The following is a 26201-nucleotide window of genomic DNA, read 5'->3' as shown; positions in this document are numbered from 1 at the left end:
ACAAGTCTAACAGTATATTTGCTGCTAGTGTGTCGTCATAATCAGCAATTATCAAATGATAAAATAAATATAGTAGCTACGTAAATACTATACGTGGGCCAAAGAGGGATGATTTCAATAATGTAGCATTTTCTATCCTTTGAGATGCCTTACTCCAGTCTATTGTGTCCTTTCTCAAAGGTCTCTGTCTGCTGTCCAGGTTACTATGGACATATGTGTGAGATGTGCCCAGGAAAGCCAGGCAGCTCGTGTTCTGGGAACGGAGTGTGCCAGGACGGCATTACTGGCAGCGGGGAGTGTCGCTGTCATGAAGGCTTCCACGGCACAGCCTGTGAAATGTGTGAAGTGGGCAGATACGGAGAGGGTTGTAAATCAGGTGAATTCACAGTTGCTATTGAAACTTGGAACTGCCATTGAACTGACACAGGGAAGAATGAGCTCCTCCATGTTTTGTAGGGCAGTTTATGGGACACTTGCATTGCCACTGCCTGAACTGTATCTGTGTTGTGGATACAGTACTAGAGAACTTCCATTCCCAGGTCTTTTAATCTGGCTCACACAAGCACTGCTCACACAAGCACTGACGTTCCCTTAATATTTTTCTTAAAGAAACTAAAACTTCATCTCTCACATGTAGGAATGTATTGATTTACAAAGTACCAGATTTCTCTTTGCTCATTAGAGCTAGCTGGTTTGACAATGGCATGGTGTTTCTCCACAGTGTGTACTTGCAGAAATGGAATCTGTAATGATGGGTTGCACGGAGATGGGAGCTGCGAATGTTTCCAAGGTTGGGAGGGCATCACCTGTGAAAGAAGTAAGTGCCTGAGGGAGGCACATGCAGTGTAAGATTCTTTTCACACAGGCCGGGTGACTGCTGAGCATGGCTTGCTTTTGTTAGTTTGTGATATAGCTAAATATTTCAGTGACCCTGACTGGTAGTTTTGGATTGATTTTTTTCTTCCCCCCTTTGGCACCATATGATGATAGGGTTGCCCCCTTTCTAATTGCTGGAAATGGGACCCCTGACACCCTGCCCTTACTCCACCTCTTCACCCAAGGCCCCGCCCCCATCACTCGCTCTTATCCCCCTTCCCCCTGTTGCTTCGTGGACTGTCTTCATCTCCATCCCCACCCTCCAGCTGGGCTCCCTCTGCTCTGGGGCTGGGGCGGGAGCTGCTGCAGCTTGACAAGGAGCCTGCCTGCTAGGAGGCAGCCCCAGCGGAGCAGGGGCTGGTGTGGGTTAATGACCCGTCACCGCTCGCCACCACACAGTAACCTGACTTTTGGTGTCCAGTCAGTACATCTGACTGAACACTGAGCCAATTTTAAGTTTTTTATCCTAGACAGCTGAAACGGTGGAGCTGTTAGTAGGCTGGAAAGTGAAGTGGCGTTCCTGTCTTCTCTTGCAGGAATTGGGATTGATTTGTGTAATAACACTTGCCACCTGATGGCCAAGTAAGTACAACCTTGGTGCCAAGGACATAAAACAGTGTGTTTGTGGCTGTTTTACGTGGACTTGACTTTGTTTGTGAAAACATGGAAGGTTGGTGTGGGGAACTGAACACTATATATTAATTAATATACCTGCATAATTATTTATTCCACCCTTTGAACTCATCTTGTGTTTAAAGCCCCTATTCTTTCTCTGGAGGAATGTGTGTGTGTGTATATGTGTATGAACCCTTCCCAAACACAGTCTGTGGTGTGGAGACTGAAGGCAGACTGTGCCTAAGCTGAATCATGCTTAATTTGCAGGCACATTAATTTCAGATTACAGCCCCCTTCTAGAAATGAGACAAGCAGGCGGGTTGAAATTAAGAACTGAAAGATGCTGGCACTCTGCTGAGCTCTGAGCAGGGCCTGGCTGGTTACTGGATGACATACACAATGTTAAAATGTGGCAATTGGTGCTAACATTAAGTAGGCTTAACAGTATTAACTAGAAGACACTTTAGGGTTGGGGAATGGGGGCGTTGTACGTATTCAGTGAGCATTTAAGTTCAGGTGACAGGTGCTAGACTGAACAGGCCCAGGTAAGACAGCAGCAATGCGAGCTTCCCCCACTGGCAACCCACTGTCCTATTAAGGAGCCTCTACAGTGACCTGGAGGGGCCACCTCTAGGAGTAAAAAGGTCTCCCAGTATCCATGCTCGGTCAGTCCTTGGCTTCTCTGCTGATATTGCTGACAGTAAGGATAAGCAGTGCCTAGTAGAGCAGTGTTTTTGAGATAGAGACTCACTGGCTTGCTAGGAACAGGGCTAAAGCCAACTCACTTCACATATGCACCAGAAAGACATCCGATAGTAATGACCTTCCATCCCTGCTGACCTGGGCCAAGTTAAAAACAGTGACTTAGAGAGAAAGGGCTCCATAGCCTATCGCCAGTCAGCTGAGCTATTCAGTCCCTTATATTTTCATTCTGTCCCTGAAGATGGAATGGAATAGGGCAACCTTCTTTAATGCAGCTCCAGCATCTACAGATGTACAGAATGGTGTTCACAGTCCCAGTGTGCTTCATGCACTAAGCATAGTGCTCTCTTCTTGATAACTGTCCCTTGCAGCTGTTACCCTGTGCATGAAGTATTTAGATCAGTTTTTGGCATTGTAAAGAAAAGCTTAACTGCTTGATTTTGTTTCTCATATTATATCCAGCTCGCCTCTTACCATAGTATCTAGCTGCCATAGTAGCTATAATTAGCATTCTGTAATGTTGAAGTCTATCACCAGGTATAAGATTAAGGCGAGAATGTCATTGTTCATTCTCTTCCTTGGTCATTTCAGTTGCATTAATGGCTCTGTAGATTCCCTGCCTACTTGCTCCTGCTCTGCTGGATACACTGGGAATGGAACATACTGCTCAGGTATTTCCAACACACATGCCGTGTTTCCAAGTGCTCTCGAGTGCCAGCACAGGCTACACAAATGACCGATCGCACAAGTTTTCTTGCTTTCACAGTTGTAAGATTCTGGTTTTAGTTTGTGAAAGCGTTGCAAGGTATTGAATGCATGCTAAGATGTTACCCAGCACAGGATCACCAAAACCCTGTTGCCCCAAAGTGCAGAACCTCCTATTGACTTCTGTACGGAGGGTTTCCTGGATGGGACCCTAATGCAACCCTTCTGATGTGTCTAGACCAGAGAGGGAACTGTTCCTGTTGCTCAAGTGGATAAAGAGAATGGAATGGGAATTGGCTGAATTATTTCTAGAATAGTTCCAAATAGTTCCAGACACTCAACAGATTGCAGTGATGGATCAGGTCCACAGAATGTACCTTCTTAGATTGTCTAGAATTTTAGTCTATTATTTGACCATTTCATGAAAATGCAGCCTTGCTCAATAAATACTATTGAAACAAAACTCTCTAGGACAAACACATTTATTAACCTTCTCCCCCTTCTCCAAAAAAACAATCCCAACTCAAGACACCATGGGGTTGAAATCGACTAGATATAAAAAAAAAAAAAGATTTAAAGTATAATGTTCTAACAGAATCACACTGCTTTTTCTGACAGTTTTTAATTATGCAAAGATTAGGCACTTTAAGCAATAAATTCCAAGCTAATCAAGTTACAGTGCCAGTAAATGTAATAGCTCGCCTTTGGTATTGATCTCACCAGAGTCGCTGTACAGACCAAAAAGCTTTATTTTAATCAGGCATGCTGCTTTTTTTCTGGCATAGTTTGTGGCTATTCACACAGCAAGTACTTCAGAGCAGTTGGGTGTTAGCTAATCAAATTCTTATACCGATTAATTTGATAGCTCATCTTCAGCATCAACCTCGGGAGCATCTTTATTAGTCATCTGTGTCTATAAATGAGCTTTTCCTGCATCAAAAACAATCTTTGATTGAAAATGGTTTAATAATTTTTGTTAAAACAAAGTCTGTCTGGAAATAAGAGACACTTTAAAGCCCAGAAATATAGCTTCAGCTCTTAGAAGCAATATCTTCTTTCTCTGAGCCTGAGGAAAATTGCATGAAGTTCATTACTTGCAAAACACCATCTTTGCGATGTCATCCACTGGGCTTGGATATACCATACTCCATATGTATCCCCCCAAATCTTTTCCTTTGTTGTTTTTGGTCACAGAAATAAATCCATGTGTGATTGATAATGGCGGTTGCTCCATATATGCAACGTGTACTAATGTCTCTGCTGGAGAGAATACTTGTTCTTGTAAGGAAGGCTATGCTGGAGATGGGACTCTGTGCCAGGGTGAGTGAGTGCTCTGATCCACGTTTTGACAGCAATACTTTGCAGGGAGATGAAATCATGCTGATACGATGAGCCAGACCCTAATGCCAAAGGTCCACATATCTTTAGGAGCATCACAACTTGTGAGAAAGTTATAAAAGCAAGTCTAGAGTTGGTTAAAACTGGAGAAGTGTTAATGCTGGTAGTCAGCACTTATGTCACTGCACAACTTGATACCACTTTACAGACTTGCAAGGATTATTGCTCTATTTTAGAGTCAGGGAGACTGAGACACATAGACAAGCCATGTGGCAAGTCGAGGTCAGACCTTGGATTAGAACTCAGGAGTTCCTTGTTCCCCACCATATGCTCTAAACCACATTTTCAAGACCAAGAGGAAGTGATGAATGGAACTTTGTGGTTTCCCCATCACTAAACTCTCATGGTTACTGGTGTGATGAGTTGCCTCTGTGCAGCTGTATCTCCAGCTGGAGAGAGCTCTGTTTGCTATTCCTCTGTCATGTTTTTCACTCACTGGTCACCTCCCACTTTCGGTTTCTGCTGTGTTAACATGGATCTGCTCTCTTGATGCAGAAATCGATGGCTGTCTAGAGCGCAATGGGAATTGCCACAGCTATGCAGAGTGCACTAAAACAGGCCCAAATCTGGTAAGCAAATCCTTTTCTCAGATGAGTTCATATGTCATTTTCCTTTGGGGTTATTGGTAATCTTTCCCTTGTGACTCTTTTTTACTAAAATTTTGCATCTCTTCCCTTTCATATAGAAAGATCTACTCATAACTAACTGCTAACTAGAGGGGACTCCATGTCTGAGAGCTGCTAATTGCATATTGGCCTATATAAAGTCTGTTGGCCAAAGGCTGGGGAATTTTCTTAGGTGATTTCATAATAATCACGACCTGGTTATTAATGAATGAACAGAGTGCGCCCTCAAACTATTATGTGAAATATGCTCTTTCTCTTCTCACCCCTTTCTCCTGCTTGAGTACTTGTACATTTTCATTATTGTTTTTAGCTCTACAAAATAGCTTTGTTTTTCCTTCCACAGGTTGCTTGTAACTGTCTTCCTGGCTACAGTGGAGATGGTGTGAAACAATGTGTCCCCATCAATCTTTGCAGTGAGGTTTGTCTGAATTTTCCTCTTACTACTGTCAAAGGACTAAACTCTTAAGCTTTCCTTCATGCAAACCATTAATAGGCAGAGTTATTCAAAGTTATCCAGAATGCAGCAGTTCAGAATGATCTAACTTGTCATGTTATGCTTTTAATATGCACACTAATGCCCTACTGCACTTCTCTGATTCATTGCTTCCTTTCTACTAGACAAGCTGCTTGGCCACTGGAATGGGTTACTAATGTTGATCCAATTTCTAGTGCATGTAAGTTTCCACGGTCCAGAGAAAAACAAACAACATCGCAACTTGCATGAAACCATCACTCTTATTGGCAGCCTCAACAGAGAAAGCAAGCTCCCCTCTCACTCCTGGAGGTGGAACTCTGTGTCAGGTTTGAGACCTATTGGTGGAGAAACTTGCATCTTTCATGTTCAACTAGTTCTGCTCTAATCCTCTGTAATAGGCTGTCAGTTTTTATCTGACACACTCCATCCAGGTGTTGATTCTGCTGGGAGAGTGTTAAATGAGCTTTTGTTGAATTACCAGTGCAGATGACTCATTAACCCAGCCACATATAAGGAAAGTCAGAGAGGCACTGGGGAGTCATGATCTAGTGTGTAGGCTGAGCAGTCCTGAGAGGGGAATCCTAGGAGCTGCCAAACATCAGGAGAAACTTTCATTTGAACTTATTTTTAATTTCTTTTTTAATAAAACCAAACCCAAGGGAGGGGAGAGTTTAGGCTCCACATATCATATGGACTGAGCTTTTAGAGCAGGCTGGGAAAGAAGCCTAGTCTCTCACAACCCCACAGTTAAGTGTATGGTACTCCGTATTACCTCCCCCACCTTGTCTCTCTGGTACTCCATATATCTACTTCAGAAAGCAGAAGAGCTGAACTGAGCGGAACTGCGGTTTCATGCAGTCTAGGCCTTCCAAGTCTAGTTCTTAGATGGCTAAGCTGCCCCATGTAGAAATCTTAAAACAAATACCTGCTATGCTATTTCATTACTTTACTTCAGCTGAAACAGCCACTGTAAACCATTATTTTTCTTCTTCACTAAATTCTTCAGAGCTGTCTTATTTGAATGGCTTTTCCTCTGTTTGGTCTGGTGTAGTTATCTGTCTCAGAGCAGTGTTTGCCAGCAGGGTGGAAGAAAACTTGAGGAAAAAAGACTAATAAAATATTGAGTTTCAACAGGAGTGCATGGCACTAAGGGGCAAAACCCAATGTCAGAGGTTACCTTAAGTCAGGAACAGGCATGAAGAGTGGGTGTTCAACTGCTAACTGGTAAATAAACCTTCAGACCGCTAGCTGTGTGACTAATTGGGATGATCTTATTTTTCCTGCCAGAATAATGGAGGCTGTAGTAGATTTGGTTTCTGCAAGTACACTGGACCTGGGACTCGAAACTGCTCCTGTGGTTGGGGCCATGTTGGAGATGGGTTCACTTGCAGAGGCAATGTGTATCAGGTAGGTAAAGTGCATTCAGCTAGGATTGTGTTTGAACGGGCACTAGTCTGGGTGAACTACTTCCTTTTCTGAAGCAGCACACCAGGAAATAAGCAGGATACTGAACTCTTGTGACCTGGAAATATTTGGAAATTCAGCTGAGGGAAATGTATGAAAGACCCAGAAGGTTAGAAGTACATTTAATCCTGGCCAGGCATCCCTGCTACCCAGGAGAAAGCTGAAACAAGAGGAACCGTTCCCAGGAAGATAGCAGTAAAATGCAGCTGCACTCTGAAAAGTGTCCCTGTGAAAGTGGCTCTTGGGGTTCCATGGGTGGGTGTGACTTCCAGCACCAGTGTGTTCAGGGGACAAATAAAGAGTGTTTTTCAGGAGTGACATCTGGTTCTTCGGGCTGGTGGAACTGGGAGAGCATAACTAGTTTGAAAGGCAGGGGCTCAAGGCAGTCAAGGAGCATGTCACCAGACTGGTTGTCAGGGAGGCCTGGGTTCTGTTCCCAGCTCTGCCCCGACTCATTGTGTGACTTTGGGCAAGTCACTGAACCTTTCCGTTTCAACAGTGGTGCCTACAGTAGATCTATGGGGGAAGAGCTCTTTACACGTTTGCCATGTTAACTCCTAGTATTAATTACAGTTGTTATGACAAGGGACAATGTGCCCTGCTCAAGTCTTGTGTGTCTCTTGCTGGCTGTAGCTGGAGATATCCATGCTGTTGGCACAAACAGGCTAACGCAGCGTGGATGTGTGTGGCTGCTCAATGGGCAATTCTGGAAGAAAAGACGTGGCCCAAATGCTAGGCTAGGTAAAACCCCTGAGTTAACTCCTATGAAGGGGGTGTCTACATTAGGCTTTTCCCCTAAAATTTCCCACCCCTGCTACTATGGATAGGTGGTAGCAGCGGGTAAGGTCCCAGTGCAGGTTGTCTACCAGCATTTTAACCCCTGTGTTGTCTAACCCTTCTCAAAACCCTGGCTGTAGCAAGGGTGGGAAATACTAGGAAAACAAACTTAGTGTAGTCAAAGGACCTGAGTGTCTATGAGGTAGGGAGAGCACCCTGGAGGTCAGTGGCAAGGTCAGTTTAGTGAGCTGATGGGAAGGGTTTTCTTTGCATCAAACCCCAAGAAGTTTAAATAGAGACTTACCATTAACATTCGCTGTTCTGATTTATTTTAGGAGCTCCTGAGAAGCGAAGCAGCATCCGAGTTCTTTAAGCAGTTACTGGTTGGTGGCAAGCAGTAATTATTGTCTAAAAGTATAAAATTGCCAGGTGTTTTCTTGAAAAGCTCCGACTAATGAGAATTGTGTTTGGTTTCTGTTTTGCTTTGTTTTTGTTCCTGGTGCTCTCTGTGTGCTTTAGGCCTTCAAAATCAAGGAGTTAAGTGGGGAGGGGCCTTTCACCATCTTTGTTCCACATGCAGATTCAATACAAAACAGTACAACGGTAAGCAGCTCCTGCTTTCGGACCCTTTTCTGACTCCCTAGCTTTGTCAGTTATTCGGTGTGGTCAGGCTGTGATGATTTCCTCTCAGACAAAGTTCTGTTTCCTTAGATTAATTTAATTGACTCGAGGTCAAAAGCACCCCAAGTTTTTAACTGTATTCAAATCCTGAGGTGCTCATTGAGTTCTTCCTCAGTCTCTGCTCCTGTTCAAGCCAATAGCATACTTGTAATGTGGCCTCTGCTATAACAGAACCCTCCACTAGGAGGTGCACTAACCATCTTGCCAGCCAGGCTGGATTCTCTCCTGTTCTGGCATCACAATACCATTAGCTTTAGAACTACACATGACCCCAATTCTGGCGTAGAGGAATCCACCCCTTACTTCATTTTTGTGTTTCAGAATATAAGCTTTCATTGGAAAATTAATTAATTGTCTAACTTTTGTGGTTACCAAGAAAACCTTTAAAAACATGAGCTGTGTATAAACAGAGACACTGATGTCTACTTGAATCTGCAGACAGCATGGAGTGATAGCTCTGAGGGGGGTGAATTGCATCCCCTTTTGTGTCCGAGGGAGTGTTAATTCTGAAACGTAACAAGGACAATCAAAATCTCCAGCTTCACCACAACCCCTGACAACTGGTACTGTGCAGTTCTGCACTGTTAATACAAATATCTCCAGACCTGCAAAAATTTTGGGGCAAAGGAAAATAAATGGAATTTAATATCCCATGGTATTGTTTGTTTTCATACTTCTTTCAATAAACCTCTCTGTTGGTTCTTTCGGTTGGGTTGGTTTTGGTTTTGTTTCTGTTTAATTTGCATTCTGCTGTACTGCAGTGGTATGGACATGGGGCCCTGTCCACAAGCCTCAAAGCTCAGAAACAAATGGTCTCAAAGGTCAGGGTTGTTCATCCATGGGGGGTTGTTTTAGTCCATTACAGGGAAAGGGACCTGTGCAAAACCCAGATCTGGATCTCCCCAAAGTAAGCCTGGGGTTTTGGCCTTCAGAATGTGGCCAACCTGGATGCTGACAGTTTGAGGCCAAGGTTATTTTTTCTCCTTGAGCCAGTGACTTGAACTTTGCTCTTACTCCCATCATCTGAAGTGACTTGGAGCCTCTTTGGAATAGAACTCCATAATTCAGCTACCTGTGATCCATTTTACGTGTATTGGATTGGGACTTGGCTTTCAGCAAGGAATGATGGTTAAGGGTTGGTAGAGCAAAAAACTCATAATATTCCCTGTCGTTTTAGTCATTGGCTAAATTAATCATTTCCAGAAATGTCCTGACATGATAGTCTATCGTATACCAATTTCCTTCCTTTAGTTCAGTGAATGGAAGAACAAAAGCCTCATCAAAGATTTGCTTCGCTATCACATAGTGAGTTGTCGGAAACTGCTGGCCAGCGAACTGGAGACGCACAAGTCCATCACCGCTTTGTCAGGACACAAAATAAGGATTGTGGTGAAAGAGGTAGTTGTCAGTCATGATTAGGGCACCGTGTCTGTCACAGATTCCATGACTTTCCATGACCTCGGTGACTTCTACAGGGGCCAATGTGGCTGACTCTGGAACCAGCTGCTCAGGTAGGCCCTGGGACGGTCACATCAGCCGCTGCTGGAGCGGCTTCGGGGATAGCCACACCAGCCACTGCTCTGGTGGCCCCCAGCAGCCGTCCAGGAGCAGCCGAGGTCCATGGCTCCGGGCAGCGGTGGCCCCTAAGTTCTTCCGCCAATCCCCACCCCAAGATTTAACCACAGGTATTTTTAGTATAAGTCATGGACAGGTCACAGGCTGTGAATATTTGTTTATTGCCCATGACCTGTCCACGACTTTTACTAAAAATACTTGTGAGCTAGCACCTTTCATCTAGAAGGATCCCAAAGCGTTCTGCAGGTGAGCTATAGCGTGGTCTAAAGTGGGAGGTCACATATCACTGGAAATCTGCATTCACTGTATTGTTCCTTCTTCTGCAGAATAGTGTGCATCTAAATGAGGAGGCAATGATCATCACCAGTGACATTGTTGGCAAGAATGGGGTGATCCATATCATTGACAAGATTTTAATCCCTGCTGATTTGCAGAGTCTGAACATTTCTTCCCACCTAGCACAGGTATGTCTGAAACAATACCATTTTAATGAGTGATCATCACCCTGAGAGTTTTCCCCAACCCCAGAATGAATGCTAGTGTAGTGAATGAGTAACACTTCTTTATATTTCTTAGGCACAGGTTACTGTACTCTAGGAATTCCATTTATCTGTAGTACATGGGGTGGTTTAAGTATAAAGAGGTTAAATTGTGGAGCTAGCTGTGCTTATGGTGCATGTGGATGTGTGTAGTGGGGGGTGAGGAAGCTAGGGTCTATCCATGCAGGCCTGTGATAGGACAAACCTGACAGGTAAAGGTGTGCCCAGATTGCCCTTTGCATCACTGGATAAAGATCACACTGTATGACTCAAAGCAGGTTAACTAAAGCCTCTCTTGCATACTTGGGATGGTTTTCACTGGGCTTTACATTGCAGGTTTTAAACATCCAGCTCTGTATGTCAGACAGGAGCAGTCAAAAAGTCATGTTGCCATTGGTTGGCAGAGCAGCCCCTTTGTTACCAAATTCTAACACACATGGTGCCAAATTCATGCCTGGTGTAATGCCACTGAAGTTAATGGAGTTACACCAGGGATGATTCAGTCAGCTTTGCCCATCTGCTAACTCAGGGATCTGCATTTAGTGTTTGCTATCGTGCTGGAGGAACACTCTTTATGTATCACTCTAGTAACCCATGGCGTTCTGGGCCATATTATGTTCAGACATGGCACCCTGTGTACTGTAATGCCCAGACAATTACTTTTGAAATGCAGACATTCTCTTAGGAACTAGGAGAGACTCTCATCTAGAATTATGGGAGTTAATATTGACCTGTCCCAGTGTCTGCTCAAATGCGTAGAATGAGTTACTCAGACCCACTGCTATTTACCTATATTAAATCACTACTCCAGAGCAGAAATTAACAGCCACCTTGTTTAATCAGCCTGTCATAGCAGTCCTCAGAGTCAGCAAATGCAAAGTCTTGGCTCTGAGAATTGACTGAATTTTCTCATTTATTAGGAACTCTGGTAAGAGAAACAAGCTCTCACATTTTGTAATGGTTTTATTTAATTTTTATTATTTTTCTAGCAAAGCATCACTGAGGTGGCAGAATCATATGGCTACAAAATCTACAGCAAACTACTCCAGGTAAATGGTTTGAATTCTCTAGGAATACTCTCTAGTTCTGGGCTATGTGGGTCCTTCATGCAGGCACAGCATGTATTCGTTGTTTCCATCTGGTCTTGTGTCTCTGTACAGGAAGCAGAACTGCTATCTCTGGTTAACAACTCTGCTCACAGACCCTTCACCATGCTGTGGCCTACTGATGCTGTGTTTAACACCCTGCCTGAGAAGATGCAAACGTGGTTGTATAGTAAAGACCACAGGGACAAGCTGGCAGCCTATCTCAAAATGCACATGATTAGGGACACGAAGGTAAAAGGCTCAAGCCACCTAAATTTCTTTTTGTATCAGCCAAGTACTCAGGGGTGAAAGTAAAATTTCTCTCTTACCGGTACAGAGGCGGGGGGGCAGCTTTGCCCCCTGGAATAGGCAGGGCCTCAGGTGGGAGGGGCGGGGCTGGGGGAGTCAGCATCCCCCGCCAGCCCACCCACACTGCCCGGGGCTCAAGCGGTGATTTAAAGGGCCCGGGACTCCAGCTGCTGCGGCGGTAGCAGCCTGGGGCGTGGCAAAAGGGGCAGGGATGTTAAAGCGCTCTTGTCCACTCACGCCCCTTCTCTACCTACGTTACACTGATGACATCTTCATCATCTGGACCCATTGGAAGGAAACCCTGTAAGAATTCCACCACTATTTCAACAGTTTCCACCCCACCATCAACCTCAGCCTGGACTAATCTACACAGCAGGTCCACTTCCTAGACACCACGGTGCAAATAAGTGATGGTCACGTTAACACCACCCTATACCGAAAACCCACCGACCGCTATGCCTACCTTCATGCCTCCAGCTTCCATCCCGGACACACCACACAATCCACTGTCTACAGCCAAGCGCTGAGGTACAACCGCATTTGTTCCAACCCCTCAGACAGAGACCAACACCTGCAAGATCTTCACTAAGCATTCCTAAAACTACGATACCCACACGAGGAAATAAGGAAACAGATCAACAGAGCCAGATGTGTACCCAGAAGCCTCCTGCTGCAAGACAAGCCCAAGAAAGAAACCAACAGAACTCCACTGGCCATCACATACAGTCCTCAGCTAAAATCTCTCCAACGCATCATCAGTGATCTACAACCCATCCTGGACAACGATCCCTCACTTTCACAGGCCTTGGGAGGCAGGCCAGTCCTCGCCCACAGACAACCCACCAACCTGAAGAATATTCTCACCAGCAACTACACACTGCACCATAGTAACTCTAACTCAGGAACCAATCCTGCAACAAACCTCAATACCAACTCTGCCCACATATCTACACCAGCGACACCATCACAGGACGTAACCAGATCAGCCACACCATCACAGGTTCGTTCACCTGCACGTCCACCAATGTGATATACGCCACCATGTGCCAACAGTGCCCCTCTGCTCTGTACATCGGCCAAACTGGACAGTCCCTACGTAAAAGGATAAATGGACACAAATCAGATATTAGGAATGGCAATATACAAAAACCCTGTAGGAGAACACTTCAACCTCCCTGGACACACAATAGCAGATTTAAAGGTAGCCCTCCTGCAGCAAAAAAACTTCAGGATCAGAGTTCAAAGAGAAACTGCTGAGCTTCAGTTCATTTGCAAATTTGACACCATCAGCTCAGGATTAAACAAAGACTGTGAATGGCTAGCCAGCTACAAAAGCAGTTTCTCCTCCCTTGGTGTTCACACCTCAACTGCTAGAAGAGGGCCTTGATTGAACTAACCTCGTTATCCCTAGCCTGATTCTTGCCTGCATATTTATACCTGCCTCCGGATATTTCCACTCATGCATCTGACGAAGTGGGTATTCACCCATGAAAGTTTATGCTCCAATATGTCTGTTAGTCTATAAGGTGCCACAGGACTCTTTGCCTCTTTTACAGATCCAGACTAACATGGCTCCCCCTCTGATCCTGTATTAGGGTATTCACACACATTTTCATTTAGAAGGTGCCAAATTCAGTTCATCACAATGAGTGACCTCGTTCCTCATTGGCCAGTATTTAGACATCCGCCAGGCATTCAGGAAAATGCCTGTGACTCCTAAAAGCTGTATGGATTCATCCAAAAAAAAAAAAAAAAAGTTCTCCTGTTTTAAAAATGTCATCCAGCCTGGTAGCAGAAACAAATACTGACTCTGGCATCAGAGTCATAAATAGGCATGAGACAAATAGGTGAAGTGAGGTTTGCAAACAGCCTGTAGTGTGAAAATTATTCCTCTGAGCTATTTAACCAGATACTTCAGGATAACAAATACAGCTGAAGGAAATGAGGGTTGGTTTGTGAACCACTTAATAACCACTGAAGGGTTCAAATCCAAACTGATGATAATTAAGTAGTTCCAGCAGGGAATCAATTTGTTACTTCTATCTGTCTTCAGATTGTAGCTGGTAACCTGCCACACATTGCCTCTGTAAGGACCATGCATGGATCCACCATCTCGTTTAGCTGCAGCAAGAACAATGTCGTAAGTAACAGAGTCTTGGTTTTATATTTTTTGTGGAAATGATATATTGAAGCAGTTGAGTTGTGACTGCTCCTACAGAAAGGGTCACCTGCAAGAATTAAACTTGGGTTCTCCTCATCTAAAAAACATGTGTCAACTTTCTGAGCTAAAGGATCAGTTCTTCTGACTGGGAGACAGTAACACACTTATAAACCTCTTTACCTGGCTTAGCCACTAGAGGGAGGCAGAGACCCACACAGTTATTCATGTGGGTTGTAATTGAATGGTGAGTAGGTACTAAGTGTACAGTGCATGTGTGCGCGCTCAAGCAACTGCAATGTACTAGGGGTAACAGAAGGGATATTTTTTATTAAGCTGATGTTTCAGAAACCTTGGAGAGTTAATGCTGTTTTATACAGAACAGGTAATGGTGAGCTAAATTTAGACAGAAAAATGTAAATGAAAATAGGAAGTGTTTTAAGAAGAGAGGGCCAAAAAGCCACAATTGCTCAATCAAGAAAGAAGACAATTTTGGTTAAAAGCATATCTTGGATTAGTGGGGACGTGAAGGCAGCAGTTAGAAATAAAAAAATATATATAACAAATGGAAAAGGGGGGACTTAGATAATAATTAGTATAAAATAGAAGTTGTGAAGTATAGAAAATTGATAAGGGAAGCTAAAGAACTCAATCTGTTTAGTTTATGCACAAGAAGTCATAGAGGTGGCTTGATTACAGTGTATAACTGTCTCCATGGAGAGAAAAATATGAGCACTAAAGAGCTTTTAATCTTGTAGAGAAAGGCATAACAAGAACCAGTGGCTGGATGCTGAAGCCAGACATATTTAAATTAGATATAAGGCACAGTTTTTTAATAGTGAGGATAATTAATCACTGCAACAAACTCACAAGAGGAGTGATGAATTCTGCATTCCCTGATGTCCCCAGATCAAGACTGGATGCTTTCTGGAAGGCATACTTTAGTCAGCGATAAGATATCTAGCCTATGTGTACACAAAGTCAGATTAGATGATAGAATGGTCTTTTCTGGCCTTAAATTCTATGAATCTATTGAACCTTGGTTTCTGATAAGTAAGTTCTTCCAGCTTTTGTAAAAGTTTCACTGCTGGGTTTCGCCTCTTCTGGGCTTATGGGAAGCATTTATTGACTCATTGTTTCTCAAACGCAAGGGGCATAATAGTTAAACAAGTGGAACTGGGAGCCAAAGGTTCTGGCTCTTAATTAGCTCCAGTCAAAAAATATTGTCAACATTTTCTTTTCAACAAAAAATGTTTTTTTTTGTCCAAATGGAAATTTTCCATGAAAATATCCATTTTCATCTATTTTTTTCAAGCTTTTATAGAAAAATTGATGTTGGTTGTTTTTCAACATCTGAAACCTCCCAAAATCTATGAATGTTTTCAATTAATATTTTTTTGTAGAAAACAAAATACATTTTTTTACTCCCTCTTAATCCTGGCTCTGTTGCTGACTCGCTCTGTGTAGCCCTGATGAGATCTCTTAACCACTCTGTGTCTGCTTCCCATTATTAAAAATGGGTGCAATCTTACTCTCTTACACAGGGCATTTAATTAATTGAGGCAGATCAACTTGATCCTCAGATGGGAGATTCTGTGCAAGAATTTATCCCCTCCCCCCATCCCAAATACTCAGGACAGAGCATGTGCATGGGACGTGGGACTTAATCGTTTAGGATGAATTACATGCATATCTGTGCAAGGCTCTCCAAACTTAAGCCCCAGGGTGGATTTGCACAGGCACTATGGGAATGGGTAGAGTGGCCAGGAAATGTGTCCATCTCTTGTGCACCACAGGCAGGGCCCAAATAGACCAACACAGAGGATCAGCACTTACAGGGATTTAATACCTTGCAAAGGGGCAGCCTGCCCACATTAGGGAATGAATTGCACCCGGCTTGGTTCCCCACAAAAAGTCCTGAGTGCCTGTGCTTTGTGCGAGCTGGGAGCTGCATTTCACCCTCTCTGCCCTGCTTATAATGAATAAGACCTGGCAGATGCGTTAGAGCTGAGCAAATCATTCTCTTTTCCTCCTTTTCCTTGCAGGGGGAGCTCTTAGTGGACAATGGCAATGCCAAGATTGTCCAGAGGCACATGGAGTTCGATGGGGGCATTGCCTATGGCATTGATCAGCTGTTGGAGCCCCCGAACCTGGGGTCCCGCTGTGATGATTTCCTCTCCGTTGAGCTCAGGGTGAGTGCTTAGGCTCTTATAAATAATAAAGTGCCCAACACCCACTCGGATGTGCAGTCTGTGTAGTGCTCCAATGTGCTGCAGCCTGTGAAAGCAAATCAGGATTATTGACAGGCTTGGATGTCGGGCAGGGTGAGCTCACCACCCTGTGTTGCAAGCAGGCCTGTAATGGACAGAGAAAGTGAGATGTGTTTGTTTTTCTCCTCCCCGCTCAGGGTTCAGTTGAGAGCTGTGGTGTTTGTGGTTTCGAGCCTTCCTGTCCCGCTGGATCAGTTCAATGGGTAAAGTGTGCAGCTCTATCAACTTACTGAGTCAGTCACTGCTTGTAAATTACTGTCTATGGCTCATTACAGCTCATAAAGCTCATTACAGTGCTTTAACAGCAGTCAAATAACTAACCACCAGGGGTGGAATCTCTGAACCCCATGTGACTCTGCGCAGGCCCCAGAGGTCTGCCAGTGTAGAGTCATTTACAGGATTGACACCTAAATCAAGCACAGCCATGCTATCTGTTCTTGACTAGTGTCCCTCACTTCTTGTTTACACTGTAGGCTTTGAACCATTCAGGTTCAGTCCCAGCAGCTGCAGAAGTCTAGGTCACGCTGCGCATGATGATAATGCAACCCTGTATTCAGAGCATGGCGCACATGCCATCCTCTGGGATTGGTTGCGTCTTAGTTTTTCAGCTACCCACTCACAGTAACTCAGGCGCCTGAACCAGCGAATGTGGTTGCAACAATGACTCCCAAAGTTTGGGGCAGAGGCCTGCGTGGTGCCTTGGTGGAGAAGTGAATGACAACACCATCACACCCTCATGTGGGTGGACGTGTACAAGGCAAAACAAACCCCTCAATACTTCGCTCTTTTCATTCTGGTACCTATTTCTGTTCTAGTGTCACGCAGTTTTACGTGGGTCTCAGTAAAGGGTGGCAGAAAGCTGGACTAGCAGGCGCTGCTGCAGGTCAGGATTAGGTTAGCAGAGCCGTGTGATTTCCCGAGTCCAGAATGGCAGGGGTTTGCATCCAGGCTGGAATGAGGTGCACTGGCAGATCTGGGAACAGCTAGCTATGCCTGCCACCTGCCCACTCAGTGCCTGTCTTGTGCTGCATCTCTTGCTTCCATTGACAGGACACTCCTCTCCAATAACTTTCCAGACAGCTCAGTGGTTTGTAGAGGGCGCTGGTTTTTAATTAAGAGCTTAGTTGGGCAAGTTGCAAAGTGGAGGTGGGGGCGGCATTTCCTGTGCAGTGCCCATTAGCAGGAGTGTAGAAGGGAGAATGGACTCCTGGTCAGGGCACTGGGCTGGGATTTAGGAGACCTGGCTTCAATTTCCTTCTCTGCTACAGACTCCCTGTGTTACCCTGAACAAGTCACTTAATCCTTGTGCCTCAGTTCCCCACCTGCGCAATGAGGATCATTCCCTACCTCGCAGTGGTGTCGGGAGGTGCTGAGTTGCTATGGGAGTCGGGGCCTTCTGCTATCATAGCCGTACATTTTCCATCAAGTACCCGAATGGCCGTTGGATTTTTTGGCTGTTTCTTGTAGACTCCAGCAATCTTCATGCTACTTTGGAGTAGCATGCCCAAGAGTGCTGGGTCCAAACAGCAAAGGCTCTTTTATTGCCAGGTTAGCAGTTTAAACCTTGGTTTGGAAATTAAAGAGCAATTCATCCTTCCCAGGACCAGAACCTGGGTACTGTTATTTAACCCTAAAACCCAGGGTCCTTGCTGCTCAGGTCACTTTTTGTAAGAATTTTCCCTGGAAGCTTGGCCCATACGCCAAGAGCCAACCCTCACGTAGTGCATTGTCATTTTGGTCATCAATGGGGATTGAACCTGGGACCCCCTGAGTTAAGAGCATGAGGCTATGCAGCTTGAACTAAAGTACTGATGCCCCTGGCTGGCACCTGCTGGAACCTCCTCTTCGCTGTGCATGATGCACGGAGGGAGACAGAGAACATACATTGAACAATGGAGTTACACATGCTGCACACTGGTTGGCTGCTGGCTTCCACCTCAGAGCTTGCTGTTCTTTGGTGATGTAGCTGCAGACCTCTGGGATGACAGGGGCTACTTAAATGTGACATTATTGGTAAGGCGCAGCAACAGGCTCCTGGGTATAGATTTGTACCTATGCTCACACCAGCCTGGCCACTCTGATCCTGGTGAGGCAACAAGTTTTCACTTGACAGCTTGACCATTGATTGTTCCATGCCAAATTCATTTTCTGCGTTGTCATGTACCACCGACTGCCTGATAGTCTGCAAACACGGATTTCTACCACCACCTGCCCCTGTCTTCTCTGTCCTTCATCCCTTGCCACCGTTTGTAAGGTGATTATACTGAAAAAGGAATATCGGTAGCACCTTCCTCCAGTATGTGAGTTGGTTTTTAGTTGTAACAATTTTACTAATGTCCTTGGAGAAGTTTCTCCCTTTAGTTAAGGGGTGGGGAAGTAGCTCGTTGGGACAAACCCCAGGATATTGACAGTTTTGACCCATTGTTGTCATTTTCCCCACAGGGCAAAAGCCAGACTTGCTTTTATTACGAAAATCCATTTTCCAGATTCTCTTATTTTTCACACCGCAACTATCTGTTATCAAGACCTCATTGGTACCCGTCAGTGTTTGATAACGGCAGTCGCTGGCATTCTCTTCGGAGGTCCCTGGCAAAAGGGTGCAGGAGGGTCTGTTTCTCCACCACCTGGGTACCGCAGTGCTGCGCAGACCACTATGGAAGAGACTGTCAGGGTGAGAAATCTGCACCGCTGCGCCCACCCCGGCACAAAGGAATTCTTTTCTCTCCTCACCATGAGGTGTCCTCTCTTAGCCAGATGGTGGTGCCTACCCATAGATGCTCCTTTGGTGGGTCGCCATGAAGGCTGGTAGCTGTCACATTTTTGTCACGGTATTTCTCTGTGTGCAATTTTTTCTTTCTAGCCCTTATGTTGCAAAGATAATCTTATGGTGACCGATGCAGTGCTGTCTTCCTGTGTTATCCCAACCAATAGTGCTGCTGCAGCCAGTTCCTTTTCTTTATATAAAGCAAGTTAGGAGAGTCAGGAGACATGCAATAGCGAAATGAGGTTTTTCATCATTTTTGCATGAAAGTCATGGCAAGGGGTTATTCCCATAGACATTTCGCACGCATTAGAGAGTCTGTGGGAACATCCCTTCCGTGCACCTCACCAGGACTTTGTTAGGACCACCTGAGGCAGCCCCTGAGGAATCCATCCCAAGGGTGAGGTGAGGCCCAGTGGATGCTGGGACACCAAAGCTGTGGTGAGTCGGGGGTGTAGACTGGGAACGCTAGCTTTATCCAGTAAACCCACCAAATTCACTCTTTAACAACTAACCAAGTTTTTATGAGTAGTTTTCCCTGCCTCCAGGAAAAGCAGGAACCTTTTCTTGCCTAGTCTCCAGTTTGGGTAACTTATCAAGGCTCTGTGTTTTCAGTCTGCCCAGGAGGGCTGGAGGCTCCCTGCAGTAACCGTGGTACTTGTGATGATAGGATCGATGGGTCAGGACGATGCAACTGCACCGAGGCTTTCATTGGGACGGCTTGTGAACTGTGTGCGCCAGGCAGATACGGGCCGGGCTGCCAAGGTACAGACCTATAAACAGATAACCAGAAATGACAGTGATGTGTGTGCGCATCGTAGTGGTCTGTGCAATACACTGAACAGACTGCAGAGGATGGGATTAGTTCGTTTGACCTGTCGGGGTGGTAGACTTGGGGTTAGATCGTCTGTCAGACCTGAGGTTAGAGGAGCAGTTTCTATAGGCAGTGACGACTGTTTGGTCTGTAGTGCACTGTGCTCCAAGGGGTAAGGAAACCCCACCGAAACTCTGGGCTCATATTGTGCTCTCGATTTTAACATTTTAAGCAGAGCTCCTCACTGAAATCAGTGTGAGGGGTTACCATTACGTGAACGGCACATTGTGGCCACTGAGACGGTTTTGATACCATAGAACTGTCCTTATTCCAATAACAGAGAGGTCATCAGATTATAGCTACTGTGGAGGGGAAGCTGCACCCTTTCTTAATCCCTCTCTGCAGGACTCTGTCATCAAGGCAGCTGAATAACACTGGCTGCCATTTTTCCTGAGGTGTAAGAGGCTGGGCTGTGATGTGTACATGAGGCAGTTCAAGGCCAGGCCGAGTTGGGTATTTCCCAGTACACTTGCTTCAATCTTATAATTCACTGATGCTGAGGCCTTTAAGGTGTGTAAGACGCTCCTCCTTCCCCACTTGGTGCAGTTAAGCAGCTCCATCCATGTCAGTGAGAGTTAAGCATGTGCTTTGAGGTGTGAATGGGCCTCTAATCAGACAGGCTTCAAATTAGAGCTGCCATGTGTCCTGAATTGGATGGGCTTGCGAGACATTGGATCCCCCTGCAGTCTCTTTCGGGGTCAGTGCTGCCCTGATGTGCTGTGTCAGGCCAAGAGGAAGACAAGACCAGGGTTAAGAAGCATGAAACCTAGACTCCTTCCCTGGGTTTGGCATTCAATGTGCGGGACTCACAAGCATGGGAGAAAGTTTAAAAGGGATTCACTGTCCGGGGAATTTTGAGTAAGTGACTCACAAGCCGCCAAGGGGAGGAAAAAGAAAGCTAAGGGCATTTGCCAGAGGGCTACAGAGCAGAGAGGGGAAGGGAGCCCTCCAGGAGAGGTTAAGCAATGTTTGGTTGGTCCATCACTAGTCAATGCCCTGGACCGAGCACAGACGGGTGTTGGGGAAGAGGCCATGGACATCAGCACAAGTAGCGAGAGTTCCTGGCTGCAGTTTTACAATTGCACACAGACTTGTGGTAATCGCCCGTGAAAAATTCTGCAAGCATAATTCTAAAAGTCCAGGCCTACACAGAGCCCTCATGTAGCCATATGCCAAAATCCATCTTCCAGTGCTACCCTTCCCTTCTCAAGTGGATCATCTTACAGGTGTGTTCTTGTCTTCCTGTCTGTTGCTTTGCAGAGTGTAAGTGCACAGAGAATGGGATGTGTAATGAAGGCTTGAATGGGGATGGGATCTGTTTCTGCACTGAGGAATGGACAGGAGAGCGCTGCGAAACCAAACTAGGTAACTTACACTTGACTCTACAGGTGAAACTCCCAAGTATCGTTCCTTCCCTTGGGCAGGTGGTTCTGTGAATGGGCACCTGTAGCATCAGTCACATGTTGTCTTTTATTTCATGGTTATCAAATTTATCTCTGTCCTGTTAGGTTTGCTCTGGATGCATGAGTCCATCTGTTGCTATCTTATTTTTACAGCATCCAGACACGTTGCTGCAAAGCAGCTCTGCTCTGGTGGCTCAGCTGGGGTGAGGTTTTGTGGCTGGGTTGGCGTACAAGCACTATTTTTTGTAGCTCATGCTGTGGAAGTGAGTTTGTAGGAGAAATCTGAATGAGGCGAGTGTGGAGTCCGGACACAGTACCTGAGAGGTGGGATCCCCAGCTTGGGTAGATGTACCTGTGCTAGTGTAATGCCTATAAACCCCAGTTGTCAGCAGGCGGGATAGAACATGGGATCTCTGAAGCTTCATGAATGAGTCTCTACTGCATGAGCCAAAAGCCACATGGCTGTTAGCCAAGCTTGTAGAGGACTCATCAATCTCTAGAGTCGAGGTGCCACTAGAGGGAGACAGAGCACCACACCATGCAGGCATGGGTTACACTAGCTTGACTTGAGCTAGTGCCTGAAGATAGCCAGTGGCCTTTGCTGCAAGTGGCAGCTCGGGCTGACTGTCCATGCCCAATCCCGCCCGACCTCCTGGGAACACACTAGGGCTGCTAGCCCAAGCCACTGCCTGTGCCAACATGGCCACACTGCCACTTTAGGTGCTAGTTCAATCCAAGCTAGTGTGTGAATGTCTATTTGAGCTGGGAGCCCAGCTGCAGTGCAGACATACCCAGAGATTCTGGACAGCACTCCAGGCGGGTGGGAAGGCAGCTGCAATTGCTCACATGTTTCTCTGTTTGGACCCCCACATTTGAGTTTAAAAATTTGGCCCAGCACACCTAGCTAAGGCCCATGGACGTGCTGACAGTAGACGATAGCAGCAGCCAGAATTGGACATAATAAGAGGAACCGTGTGGAGAGAGGGGCAGGGAATTCATAGTGTAGATCTGGGGGTATTAAGGAGCAGAACCAGGTGCACCAGAACATGTGGCAACCTGAGCCAAACAATCCCTGCCATACACTGCTACAGTGAGAACACCATTGAGCTGAACACTGGAACAACCCTTCCCTTTGGAACATCTTTGCTCCTTATAATGTTCCCATGAAGAGCTCTGAAATGGGGCAGGTAGTCCCCAAAGTGTGATTGTTCAGTGCTGGGTGGGAATTGAAGGCCTGATCCTGCTGGGTGCTGAGCACCATCAAGTCACAATAAAAACCATGGGAGTTGTCTGGGCTCTGCACGTCTCAAAATCGGGCCCTAACTCTGCAGAGACTTAAGGCAGACTTGATCCTGCCAATCTGCTTCAGAGAAGAGGATTTTTTTTCTTGTATCTTGGGAACCCATTGATCTAAAGAACCCAAATGTGCCCCCCGAGGCCTCCCCTGAGACGTGATCATGTTCAAGATGATCTGAGCAGACAAGTGGTTTCAAAAATACTTTGAAAAAGTTGGCTTTTTAAAACAGAACGCTGGTCTCCACTGGAGACCTGGCTGGCCCATAACGACACCTGAGGGTTTGGGCAACTAGGGTTGGAACAAAGAAACAGGAAGTTAGGATGTGAATGATCCGGAGAGTTCTCATTTTTATTTAAATTGAGCAAGAGGGAGGGTTTAGGCAGCCTGTGGGGTGAAGGGCACTGATGGGGAGCCAGGGGACGGAAATGGGGTCAAGCAGGAGGAGTGAGGTGGACTGGAAAGAGGGATGTTGCTCCAGGCCAGGGGATCAGCAGGCCAAAGGGTATGACGGTCACAGTGGGAGGAACGAGGCATGGAGACCAGCCCCAGCTTGAGGTAGGGAGTGGCGGGAGATGCAGGAGCAGAGCTGCGCCGAGCCTGGAGTGGGAGGGTGGAGCATAGATTGCAGTAGGACTTGGAGATGCGTCTGCATGCAGAGTGCAACCTACTGATTTGAATGGCTTGTTCTGTGACTAGCTGCAACGCCGGTGTGCTCCCCAGCTTGCCACCCCAATGCCTCCTGCCGAGCCGATAATATCTGTGAATGCCACTTGCATTATGAAGGAGATGGAAGAACTTGCACAGGTACAGTTGGAGCATATGGCCTGGGCCTGAGCTGGGCAATCTCTAGTGTTCTGACAAATGTGGAGGTGTGGCTAGTTTGGAGAATGAAGACAAATTAAGGTGGTATCAGACAAAGGAAAGATGCGGGAAATAACACTTACTCCTCTAATCATCCAGACCAGGGATCTCAAACTCAAATCACCACAAAGGCCACATGAGGACTAGTATATTGGCCTGAGGGCCGCATCACTGACACCCCTGCTGCCCCCAGCCCTGCCCCCACTCCAGCCCTTCCATGAGGCCCTGCCCCGCCCCTTCCAACCCCTTCCCCACCCCCCATTCCAACCCCTTCCCCAAAGTCCCTGCCCCGCTTCACCCTCTCCCTGCCCCTATTCTAACCCCTTCCCCAAATCCCTGCCCCAGCCCTGCCTCTTCTCCGCCTCCTCCCCCCCACCCCCCGAAAAGTTCTAAGCACTGCCAAACAGCTGTTTGGTGGCAGGAAGTGCTGGGAGGTAGGTGGAGGAGCGGGAGTGGAGGAGGGGCGGCGGGGGGAGTTATGGCAGGCCGCAGGAAACGCAGCCCACAGGCCGCATGTTTGAGTCCCCTGATCCAGACCTTTGTGGAATGATGCAGGTGCTTTGTATTTAAATGGCACAGTGCAGGACATTATCAACCAATCAATATTTAGGCTTAAGATTTTCAAATCTGCCTAAGGGATTTGGATGCCTAATTCCATCTCAGCCTTAATATATACGATCTGTTTCTATTTTAATCTACAGGGAATGCCATTAATAAATTCCAGTCCCTGTATCCATTATTGTGCAATATTCCTATTCCTGTCAGGCTCATTGCAGAATACAGCTACTCTCTAATTGCACCCACTGCCATTAGTTTGCTAATATTTAATTGTGGTATGAAAAGACCAAAAAGGTATTTGTGAAAGAAGATTGATCCATGCAGGACTCTCCCGAAGTCACACTGGGGACTGTCCTGCTAACAAGGGCTGGAGGATCAGGCCCTTGTAAAGCCTGCTGAGTTAAAAGGCTGAACTGTCTTTTTTGCCTTAGTGATTGACCAGTGCCGGGATGACAATGGAGGGTGCAGCGAGCATGCCAACTGCACTCAGGTGGGTGTTCAGCTCTCCTGTACCTGCCTACCGGATTACCAGGGAGATGGCTACGTCTGCAGCCCCATAGACAGGTGTGCGGATGGCAGGAATGGAGACTGCAGCGAGCACGCCTTGTGCATCAGCACTGGGCCAGTAAGTATGTCGTGAACACCAAAAGCATTTGGCTGCCCTGCCCATGTTGTGGGAACAGCATTGAGATGGACGAGGAACACTGACACCAACACACAGGTGCAACGGCAGCAGCTAGTCTACATGGCTCTTGCCATGTAGAATAGCTTTCTAGTCAATGCCTCCCCAGTCATTCAACCCACCCGATTCCCCAGGGCTCTCTTGTCACCGTGTGCCATACTCCGAAGGCTGGGGAAACCTGCCTTGCTGCTAGCTTTCAGGGGTTAGCGTTCCTCCCCATACAGCATGGCGTGTTCTCTGCCTAAAGTGAACCCTGTCCCCTAGAGTGTGGGGGGGAACAAAGAATGGTGTGGGAGGGACTGCCTGTGGGACGGGGAAAAAGCTGCCTCCTCCCCTCCCCCCCACAGTGGCACCAGGTCTCTTGCAGAGGGGCTGGTGACTGTTCTGCTGCAGTGGGAGGCAGGACTGGGAGAGCCCATGAAGGCGGGAGGGGGGAGCGGTGTCACAGCTGTGCCGTGGAGCCCTGCTCCGTACAGGGCAGTGTGCAGAGAGGATTTGGAAGAAGGCCAGCGGCCATGCTACACAATTCTGCTTGCTGCCTCCCTCCCCTAACAAGAGGTTGGGTGGCAAGGGCCATGGGAGTGACACCAGTCCTGTGGCGGGAGTGGCAGCCACGCAGCTGCTTTGCAATCCTGGGGGGGTGGGAGGGGCATTTTTCCATGTAAGTTTGGCTGGACATAGGATTTGTCCCCCACAGTGACTGAGCCCATCCCCTCTCTGGGGTAGGGCCACCACGTTGGGAGCATATTCCACGGGGTCACCTTGTGACATTGCGATTATGGCCTCTGGTGGCACCGCCAGATCACACCACTTCTCAGGCCCAGGGAGGAGCTCAGCCTGGGTTGCAAGACAGGAGGTTGTCCTGTTATGGTCAATCTTTGCCCAGAAATTTCAGGACGGTCAGCAACCCCATTGCTAGAACCAGCCAGGCCTCAGCAGGAGATCATGGGCTTCCCGAGCGCTGGGACTGGCCTCCCTGCTGCCCCGGGGATTCCTTTGTGTTGCAGAATGCTCGGAAGTGTGAGTGCAAAGTGGGCTATGTTGGCAACGGAATTCAGTGCCTGGAGGAAGCTGTGCCACCCACCAACCGCTGCCTGGAAGAGAACGGCCACTGCCACCCCGAGGCCATTTGCACTGATCTGCACTTTCATGGTACGAGTCCTTGTTGCCACCACTTTCCTCTTCAGAAAACAGGAGTTGGGGAGGCAGAGGCAGTTCTGTCACCTCTTATTTCAGACCACCCCGCATAGAGGAGATGGGTAGCCCGTTTTCCGGCCCCAGGCTCTATCAGACATAAAGCCTGTTTCCTCCCCTGAGATTTCTACCTCAGACCCAGTGGGGGCTCAAGGGTCCCTTAAAATTCTGTCACTTGTTAATGTGTGAATGTCACTTGTTAATGTGTGAAATCTCACAAGTTAAACCAGGTCAAGCTGCTTGGAAGAGACTCGAAGAAAAGCCCTCATGCAGCAGGAAGTGGTGGAGTTGGGTCAGTAGGTGGTGCTGTTCCCCC

The 26201-nt window shown here is 46.7% G+C and overlaps 1 protein-coding gene across 1 annotated transcript in view; it reads left to right on the top strand.

Moving 5' to 3' along the window:
* Positions 1–26201, top strand: part of STAB1 (stabilin 1) — a 98877-nt gene that overhangs the window by 64147 nt on the left and 8529 nt on the right. Inside the window, 23 exon segments of the mRNA XM_077822226.1 lie at positions 181–376; positions 722–817; positions 1413–1458; positions 2785–2864; positions 4093–4218; positions 4792–4865; positions 5266–5340; positions 6685–6804; positions 7974–8021; positions 8158–8241; positions 9571–9717; positions 10221–10358; positions 11423–11482; positions 11594–11770; positions 13881–13967; positions 16031–16177; positions 16393–16458; positions 18698–18926; positions 19632–19781; positions 21151–21255; positions 23287–23394; positions 24441–24634; positions 25699–25843. Coding sequence (XP_077678352.1) covers positions 181–376; positions 722–817; positions 1413–1458; positions 2785–2864; positions 4093–4218; positions 4792–4865; positions 5266–5340; positions 6685–6804; positions 7974–8021; positions 8158–8241; positions 9571–9717; positions 10221–10358; positions 11423–11482; positions 11594–11770; positions 13881–13967; positions 16031–16177; positions 16393–16458; positions 18698–18926; positions 19632–19781; positions 21151–21255; positions 23287–23394; positions 24441–24634; positions 25699–25843 — 2698 coding nt within the window.

Source organism: Eretmochelys imbricata, chromosome 7 (genome assembly GCF_965152235.1).
Source record: "Eretmochelys imbricata isolate rEreImb1 chromosome 7, rEreImb1.hap1, whole genome shotgun sequence".
NCBI classification, from domain to species: Eukaryota; Metazoa; Chordata; order Testudines; family Cheloniidae; genus Eretmochelys; species Eretmochelys imbricata.
This window is presented reverse-complemented; position numbering and strand designations above follow the sequence as displayed.